At 43.2% G+C, this 9,718-nt stretch overlaps 1 protein-coding gene across 1 annotated transcript; it reads right to left on the bottom strand.

Moving 5' to 3' along the window:
- Positions 1 to 274: 274 nt before the first annotated feature.
- On the bottom strand, positions 275 to 8,757 carry RCN1 (reticulocalbin 1). Its single transcript, XM_042882767.1, has 6 exons — positions 8,525 to 8,757; positions 6,911 to 7,104; positions 5,669 to 5,847; positions 5,244 to 5,304; positions 2,833 to 3,032; positions 275 to 2,182 (listed from the first exon to the last, which is right to left on the bottom strand). The coding sequence occupies exons 1-6, from the start codon at positions 8,755 to 8,757 to the stop codon at positions 2,075 to 2,077; spliced, it is 975 nt and encodes a 324-aa protein (XP_042738701.1). The 3' UTR covers positions 275 to 2,074.
- Positions 8,758 to 9,718: the final 961 nt, after the last annotated feature.

Here is a 9,718-nt window from a genome sequence, read left to right as displayed (position 1 = left end):
TTGGCTTCCTATCTAGTCTGAGCTGCAGTTTCAGTAGCAGGATACAAGCTTTTTTACTGTGGTCTCTTAAGGTATTGTTTCCTGAAACAGCAGAAGATGATCCAAGTGCAGAGAGCACAGCAATTCTGGACTAAAATATAAAATCTCTGTACTAAAATATAAAAATCTCAAACTTTAGTATGAAAGGGCTGCTAGAAAACAGCAATTATCAAGATTGTTAGGACTATTCAATACAGCAAACCTTTCCAAACCCAAATAATAAACCATACAGATATTTTTTTTTTATGTGTGCCAAGATACAATTTTATTGCTTCTCAGGTAACACTGCATTTAGGCATTACTTTGACATGGAATTACTGGGAGAGCAAAAACCGTTTATGTCTTATGACATCTGTCCTACTCTATGTTAGCAGAAGAGGTAGGGACTTTTAGGAGACCTTGCAGGCAGTGTTGTAGGTGCATGCTAAAAGCTTAATAATAAAGCTAGCAAAGGCAAGTAATCCCTGCCAGTGTGTGTAATAGAGAGCTATCTTCAACTGAAAGTATTTAGCACTGTTCTTATGTGACCTTAGCATTCAGAACAGGTTCTAGCAATACTAAAACTATACACTTATTTCTAGCTTTTTTTAATGATGCAAAGAAGAAAAAGTTGGTGCCATACATCCAGCTGCTGTTTGTAGATGACCAGCCAGTGCTGCAGGCTGAACTGTTGGCATAAGAAGCATCACATCATCTCTCTATGCTAGTCTGTCTGTATTAGTGTTATTGCACCTTCATAGTATCAAAAAGTTATGGTTTTACTGTGCTTGTTTTAAAAATAATATATTTTAAACCAACCAAACTTATTGGAGTTAGGTATATAAAAATATACATGTTACTGCTCACATTATACAGTAAAAAAAGAAAGCACCTGTGTGGAAAGCTCATTCCTTTCTTTGGAAGGAAAGCTGTCTCCATGTAGTTGCTTCAGTAACACTTATTTATACGTACATACATACAAACCAGAACTTCAGCCACATGAATCTGTCCGTGTCTGTAGTACAGAAAACAGAAGGCCCAGAGGGGTGATATGTCTCATTCTTTCTCCATCACGGAGCTGCTGCCATTCACACTGTGTGAACAAGAGCATGGCTTGGGTAAAGCGTGAAAAGCGTGAGATAAATTATGCTCCATGTGGCATAATTCCTTCCAGGAAACAGCATAACTAACAGCCCACAAACAATGTACATTATTCTGTTGTCAGAAGGAACAGCTGTCAATCTGAACTCCACAACCCTTGCTGAGGAATGCCAGCATGGCTGTTGGGCCACGTGTTGCTTCTGCACTGCAGTGGGACTTAGAGAGAAGGGCCAATTGCACGTGATGCACTTGTGAAGCTATGACCCATGGGTCTGCTGGTATCTTCTTCAGCCCAACTTAGAGAGAAAAATGCAGCATGGACAAAAAGGTTGTGGAGGAGGGTGTACAGGAGGGTGAAACTGTAAGAACAGACAAGTTCTGGGTGCCTGATCGCTGGAGGCATTCAAGACTAGGCTGGATAGGGCCCTGGGCAGCCTTATCTGGTGGGTGGCAATCAGCCCACAGCAGGGAATTAAGAGCTAGATGATCTTCAAGGTCCCTTCCAACTTAAGGCATTCTATGATTTCAAACACTATTAGAAATGATGTCTAAACAACTTAGACTACTGAAAAAGTAGGTTTCTTTCTTACTAATCGTAGCTGCATTTTACTATGATAAAAATGGGCATTTGAAGAAAACCTGTTATTATTGAAGATCCTTGGAGTTATGTTTTAAGTGCCTTTCCCAGATCTAACCTACTAAGAAACATTACCATTTTTTCCCCAAAACAGAACTGTATAATTAGATATAGCATTTAACCTTGTGAAGAAAGTTAAAAAGAAAACAACCCTATTTCTACGTAGTTTCTGAGGTAATAAACTGCCATGTTAAAAATATATGCAAGTCATTCAGTTTTGAGTGTGTCCCTTGTCCATCCTCCCCAAACAGGGGATGGACGTGGTAGATTTAGTAAAATGGAGAAAAGGCCTGTGGCATGCTGCTTGGTATACTTATATCATAGTTCATCATGGTTTCTTGTGAGGTCTTCCCCATAATTAGTAGCTTGACTTCCAACAAACATATTCCAGTTGTCTAAAACCTCCTCTTTTGTTAGTTTTTGATCCTGGTGGGAAGAAAAGAAAACCTCTTTAAGGACATTTTTAAAGCTAAGTATAACATACCACACAGACTTATTAGAGCCCAGGGACACAGAAAGTTCTTCAAAGAAACCAGTCTTAAGATTCAGGAGTCATTGCATTGTAAGTGAGCTTTTCGACCCCACTGAAGTCCCTCTGGCTTCAGTTGGGTCAACTGCTAATTGAAACTAACTTGTAATTAACTCACTACCAAACAGTCTGAGTTACCTGGTACGTAGCTTTTCACGTGGTTTGGTTTTGCCTTCCTAACAATAAAAATCCTCTGTGTATTTGGTTCAAGACGGTTGCTTGTTAGAAATTTAAGCTGCTCTGTGTAAGAGTCTGGGTTTTTCAGGCTCTAACTTTGCTGGCATTACACCTCAGATGATCACCATCTGGGATCCACAGAACCACTAGTCTCTCATGTTAAATGAAGTGAATGTGTATCTGATTACAGAAACACCTCCTAGGTAGTATCTAGCCTCTAAAACTTTAAGCACAGAGCACTGGTACGACAGTTACCAGGAATCACCTCTTGCTATCTGACTCTATGTTTAAAAAGAACCAACCCAACAACAACCAAACAAGAAAACCCCAACCCTTAGTTTTTCCTAAAATACATTGGAACTCTGCGTACCTTATCGACATCTGATTCATAGACCAAATGCCTGGCTTCAGCAAGTGCATGATCGTAGTCCTGTGGGAGAATCCAGTGCTGAATCTCCTCTTTGTCCATCTTTCCATCCTTGTTGAGGTCACGGAAATCTGCAAACTGCTCACGCTCTGTGGTCACCCAGTCAGGCTCTGGTCCTCCCTCTTCATTTGCAAACATATCAGCTGGAAAGGGAACCGAAGTCTCACTCAAGTCATACTTAACTTGAAAATTATATACCAACTAGTGATATTTGCAGTGTTCCTCAGGAAAACTATTACTAAATAGCAATCAGAGACCTCAGACTGGGCTTAGTCACGTAGAAAGGGACTTAGCAATTTTATCTTGTCCCTGCCAGCAAACATCTTCATGGATAAAATCAGACTCCAGCCAGCAGAGTGGTTAAGGCAGGCATGTCCAACTCAAAAAACAAGGTAAAACATCTCACTCGTTTTTTCTCTTTGTTCTTCTTTTTTAACACTTTAAGGAACATATTAAAAATTAGAATGTTTATTACATATTTTACAAGGGCTGCTCTGAAACTAATGCCTCCTGTTTTATGATGTTGGCCCATGATGTCAGAGACAGATGCTGGTGGTACAGCAGTAGAGGTTGAAGCTTCCCACCAATATTCCATTACATGTTGTTGCTATGGGTCGTGGTAGGAAAATGCCACAGTGGCAGCTGCTATCTATATAAATAGGGTTTGGAGAGTACTAGTGACTAGTAAGAGCTAGTACTGATTTACATCTGTTCTTTTACAGCACAGGCCTTCCAAATCACAATAGTTGCAAAAATCCTTCAGGAAGCACAGGTGTGTTTGCTTTATCCTTCTGGTCTCTGTGGCCAATCAATTGGTGCCTGCTCATTTGGGGTGCTTATTTCTCAAGCCTTTGATTTTTCTATTGAAGCTTGCTCTGTAGATAATACTACTGTGACTTGTGGCATTTGGTTTTCAGGGGTACGGTATGGAAAATGTGCATCCCGCAGGGTTGGTCTTAAGGTCAGGCTCACTGGCATTTGTATATGTAAATGCTGACCTGAAATGTAAGAATAGTCTCCCCTTACCCCACAGTGGAAGCATATACACTAGGCTGAGGCCTCTCTATTGGTAGAACTGTTCAAAATATCCCTGAAAGACTCAGTACCTGTTCATGCAGGGTGACAATTCAGTCCTCTGTGCTTTACGTGACTAGAGATATTCTGCTTTGCTGCTTTTATAAAATCTAAAACTAATTTTGTAAAAGTCAAAACAAGAGGCAAGAAGGAAGGAGGGAAGAGGGAGGAATTGCTCCGCAACCTTCAGCAGGTTTCCCCATCAAATACCTGATCCAGAGACTGCATTCTGTGGGCTTTTTTATTGTTCCTAGTCAAAGAAGTGATTTGGCTGTTTTTTAACCCCAGCTTGATCAAAACCAAAATGGAATTGTATCTGAAAAAGGGATGTAGGAATATTTTAAACAATTTTCCTCAACTCATAAAGAAAACTTCAGACAACACATTCACTTTCACATTTTTAAAGAGCAAATTATATTGTTTATTCGAAGCGCCTGACGTCCTGTCAATTTGATTTTTATCATCCTTGCCAATGTGGGGTGATTGTGACTAGAACATTCTATGCTTTCTATCCTAGAGACAGAAAAAAACAGCATTTGCAATGGTAACAAATGTTGACAATTACCTTATAATTATATGTAGGTAATGTCACTGAATGAACTGAAATTACTGTGGAAATTATGCTGCCCTGTTATTTCAGTCATAAATGAATAGCACTCACATTCTGAGGCTAAATATAATTTACAAGGCAAAGAAACCCCCTGCCATTAATTAACATGTGTATACTGTTCCTGATTACATGAGAAGTGATCTTTATAGCTTTCCTGGTACTACTTCCTTGATTTAAAACCCATCAAAGTGAGTGAAAAGGGAGAGGTTAGCTTTTGGAATCAGCAGAATTATTCAAAAGGGTACAAGGTGTTATGTATAGCTGATCTCTAGTCCATTCTGTTTTCATGTCTAAGCACAAGACAGCAGCTAACTGCACAGAGTGACTCAAGTTTGTGTAAATTAACGGTGACTGATCTGCTGTTAATGTTTCCAATTCTGTTCTCTGTCACTTAAGTAACGCAGAGTTGTTTTTCACATCACAGTTTTTTGAGAACCCTGAATCTCACTTCTCTAAGGTTCATTCTTAATGCAACGTCTTGTATTTCTAGGAGAAACAAAGACATTGCTGCAAAAAATCCTTTTAGAACTAGGTGGGTTTACCTCCTGAATAATCTAGACTACTTAGTAAAAACAGGCAACTTGGGAGCACAGAAACATTCCTCTTTGTTGCAGCTTTGAGAGAAGAGGGACAAATGGACACTTTGTAAGAAACAAACTTCAAGTCTTACCAATGTACTCATCCTGATCCACAAAGCCATCCTCATTTTTGTCTATGTCTTCTAACGTTTCCTGGAAAATAGTTTTGCACTGAAGTAATCAAGAGAAAACAGAATTCTGGCTATTCCCCTCCTCAAGTCATTCTGCACTCCAGCCCTGACCTGGACATCACGCTGATGTTTTAAGCTAAGTGCAATTACAAGTCGGTATCGAACACTTTGTTTTTGACAGCCTCACATCAGCATACTTTTTCCTTTATTTTGGTACACATCCATACCAAAATGGTTTCAATTTAAGAGCAGTCTAAGTGCTCTTGTTCGGTCTTCCTTGTACTGAAAGCTCTAAATCAAGTGAATTTCAAGAATTTATCCCTTTCAGTCCCCCAGTTGGCCATTAAGCGAAGTAAAAATAGCGTCATTGGTTTTGCACTGCTTACTAAGACAACGATGTTTTTCATGTGCTCAAATTCCTCTGGGTGAAGGAAAGCAGTGAATTCTTCACGAGTGGCAGCTGAGTCTCCATCCAGATCTGCAGTTTTGAATCGCCTTTCGTCTCTGGGCAGCATTTTTTTAAAACTGTGCCGATCTGTTGCATCTTGGAATTCTTCTGGTTTTTCTGCCAATTAATCAAGACAATCACAAAATTACGTGATAGTGCATTTCACAAGGAACAACAAATTCTCCTAATTTACTGATATATACACTGAGTCTAGAAATACAAAGGCTTATTGCTAGAACAGCTGCTGTGTTAAACTGGAATTTCTCTTTCCTAGGGAACTGTAGGGTCAAACTCCTCCATTTTATAGGTGACTTAATAGTATAGGTTAATGGCCAAGTAAGTCTCCTCTTGGAATCCAGGCTTTTCACAGAATCACAGAATAGCCTGCATTGAAAAGGACAATGATGATCACCTAGTTTCAACCCCCCTGCCATGGGCAGGGTTACCAGCCACTAGTTCAGGCTGCCCAGAGCCACATCCAGCCTGCTTTTGCAGCATCACATAGTATACTTGGCAGATGAATTTTTTTAATCTGCTTTCATAAGTTTTGCTTACGAAGTATTCAGAGTAGATTTCATTTACAGAAGTTTTATTCCTTTTAGGAATCAGTACGATGTACACAACTCCTTGGTTTGAAAAAGCAATCAAACCTTCTACTTATGATTGCTTGCTATTGCTCCAGAAACTGCATATATGGCGTTAAGACACTGTCTTCTCATTTCCAGTATAAATGCACCCATGGCCAATTAATATCCATTTGTTGTTCTCTCAGCACTGTTATAGCAAAGATAAGCTATATGTATATTTATAGCTTATACCCAGCCAAAGTTTTTACCATTTACACTCTCACAAATTTAAGTGAGATTCAATTAACAAACATTCCTTAATTGTGTTTTTGAATGTAAGCACCATTTTTAATGTTAAAAAATAACACATTTCTAACTGGAGTCAGGAGACTTCAATTCAGCTTTGTCAGTACACTCAATAAAGCCCTCCACGAACCATTCTCTGTAGTGGTGATCCACATGGAAATGGCCACAATAAAGACACAAGAAGCTTTCAACCTCTGAGCATCTTTAGGCAATTTCCCAAAGCCCTGACTGTGATACCAGAGTCAGGTTGGCTACAGGTGCCTCATAACCTCAGCTGTCATTGAGCATATAATCTGATGGTGTCTCACCTAGATAATAACCGTAGGTAGCTTGTTTGTACTCTTCCCAGGTGATTTTATTGTCCTTGTTTGTATCATAGTCTTTCCAAACCTTAGCGACGTTTTCATAGATGTAGCGTTTCTGCACCCGTTTAATCCAGTTTTTCAGCTCCTCTGTTGTGAGATAGCCATCTTTGTTTTCATCTATTCTATCCACAATCTTCCTGTAAAAAGAGAGCGGTATCCGTTAAGGGTGGGCAGAAAAACAAACCAGGTGTCAGTCCAACTTCATTATTGTTACCTGGTCCTGATTTTCCTCTAAAATGTAATGCCCAAAATGCAGAAAGCTGTCCCACTGACGGAGGCTTTCTTGCGTTTTGAAGATTATCTTACCGTTTCTCTATTCATTATTCAATATTGCTATGAATAATCAAAATGGAACCTGCGCTCTCAAAGTTACTGAACAAACCATCTCGGATGGCTTGTAGATTGTGTCTACTGACTTGGGGGGGACCTGCTCACAGGCTGCAAGCAGAGGCTACGATGGACTTAGACTAGGAAAACAACTACAATACAAGCATGTATCTTAGCAGAGGCCACAAGGACAAAAGCGTTGGGTTTTATGGACCCCTGCAGTTCCTTCTACGGCTTTCCAGCAGATCGATGCTAGGCTGGGGTGAGTCCTGTGAACATTCACCACTTGCACATGGTTCACACCCCCAGCTGGAAAAATGAAGGCCTAATTTAAGTAACCCATGCCCTTGTTTAGTGACACGCTCTATGTAAGTCACGAATGTGTATGCTGAGATGGTTTCTTTTGCTCGCTTTTCAAACAATCTGGATTAAACTGGTCATTTGTGCTTCATGGCTTTGCTTACTGAGATGCAGGTCAATAGCTGACAGCTTGCACAAGGAGCAGGAGGTTACGCTGAGCCAACAGCACCATTATGGTGGCATCAGACAGACAAACCATGCTTCAGTACCATTCCCTGTGGAAGGGCACAGCTCCTCTTAGTGAGAACGTACAGACATTTTCTCAGAATCACAGGATGGCCAAGGCTGGAAGGGACCTCAGGGATCATGGATCTCCAACCTCCCTGCCACACGCAGGGCCATCAACCTCCACGTTTTCTACCAGCCCAGGCTGCCCAGGGATCAACCTGGCCTTGAACACCTCCAGGGATGGATGGGGCATCCACAGCCTCTCTGGGCAGCTGCTCCAGCACCTCACCACTCTCACAGTACAGAACTTGACTATTTTTTTGACTATTCTCTGATTACTGATTGCAAAGATCTTTTTATAACTACTGTGAAACTTTGTTCTAATTAGCAACGTGCCTTCTCACAGAAAGGACAGAGAAGCAGTAAATTAAGGCAACTGATGCATGGAAGTAAGAACAAGACGGAGCAAACTGTCCCGCGCAGAGAAGTTGCAGGGAGCTTGTTTAACGGCGGCCTGGGAAATAGAAGAATTGTGATGAAGGCAAGAGAAGAAACGGCTTCAGCTTGATTCACGGGAACGGCAGAGCGAAGGGAGAGAAGGGATACAGAAGCGAGGCAGCCGTTCCGCGCTTCTTTACGCAGCAGCCCCGCGCGCCGCCCCCTCCCCCCCGCCCCGCTTCCGCCTCCCGGGCCGCCGCTCACCCCAGCCGCTCCTGACTCTCCTCCGGGCTGAGCTGGTCGAAGCTCCGTGCCTCCTCCTTGCCCAGGAAGGCCTCGTGGTCGTACCGGAATCCCGGCGCGTCCTCGTGCTGCTGCGCCGCTCCGGGCCGCGCCCGCTCCTGCCACGCCGTCGGCTTGCCCAGCCCGCCCGGCAGCGCCAGCAGCGCCAGCGCCAGCAGCAGCGCCGCTGGGCACCGCCGCCCCCCGCCGGCCATTCCTCGCGGGCGCCGGGCGCCCTCCGTCCCGCTGCCAGCACCGCGCCACGGCCCGCCGCCGCTCATCGCGCCCGGCCCCGCTCCTCCCCCGCCGCTTCGCCGCTCGCGATTGGGCAGCGGCCGCCCGCCAGCGCGGCCCGGCCCGGCGGCGCCACGTCTACAGGGCGGTACGGGCGGAGCGGCGGGGCTCGGGGCGGTCCGCCGTCCTTCCTCCGGGACCGAGGCCGCGGGGCTGGTCCTGCTAAGCTCGGGGGTCTGTCCCCTGCTCCTTGCCCACCTGTGCCTGCCTGACAGCTGCAGCGGGCTCACCGAAGTTTGCCCTTGCTTTTACGCTTGGGAAGCGGCCGGTGGTTGCCTTATCTTTTTTCCTGCTTTAAAGTTCGCCGAGAGAACTCGGGGAAGCAAATTAGAGAAGTCACAGCGTGTTCTCAGCTTGCTCTCTTGATACACGAACGAGCCGGTACAAAGCAGCAGCTCGCTTAAATGTTAAAGCCCCTCTCCTTTCTGTTTCTCAGTCTGTACAGTCTGGCCATCCCATGTGTTAGGCTTGTGGGTCCTGCTGTCATCCCTACAGTGGTTTGGAAAGAACAAAAATAGGATAATTTGCTTTTTGAGACAAGCAACAGTAAAGTAAGCAAACAAGCATAACTTGTAACTTCATGTAACACCGAATTAATACCCCAACAACATGTAGTAGAAGAAACAAGGTTGCCAGCACTGCCCTAGAAGATACTAATCATACCAGTGCCACCACCCCTGTAACTGAAACAAACTTGGGATCCTGAAAACTGCTCATCATTCAGCATTACAAAAATAAAAATAGAAAAATAAATAGCTTTTTCCTTAAATTACAGTTGAGTGGCTCAAGATTGTACAAGCAGAGGCTTTGCGCTGGAGTAACTGAAACTGTTTGGGTTTATAAAGCCAGCAAGATGCAACATGTGTATTGTTTAACAGGTAT

This window comes from Lagopus leucura, unplaced genomic scaffold (assembly GCF_019238085.1).
Source record: "Lagopus leucura isolate 7727_CA_CO unplaced genomic scaffold, USGS_WTPT01 Super-Scaffold_100035, whole genome shotgun sequence".
NCBI classification, from domain to species: Eukaryota; Metazoa; Chordata; class Aves; order Galliformes; family Phasianidae; genus Lagopus; species Lagopus leucura.
This window is presented reverse-complemented; position numbering and strand designations above follow the sequence as displayed.

Excerpts from the sequence above, each read along its gene's own strand:
- RCN1 (XM_042882767.1), bottom strand. The coding sequence starts at position 8,757 with ATGGCCGGCGGGGGGCGGCGGTGCCCAGCGGCGCTGCTGCTGGCGCTG. Across the intron at positions 5,305-5,668 it reads TGAAAAACATCGTTGTCTTA|GAAACGTTAGAAGACATAGA; the intron begins GTAAGCAGTGCA and ends ACTATTTTCCAG. Across the intron at positions 3,033-5,243 it reads GGATCAGGATGAGTACATTG|CTGATATGTTTGCAAATGAA; the intron begins GTAAGACTTGAA and ends TTCCCTTTCCAG.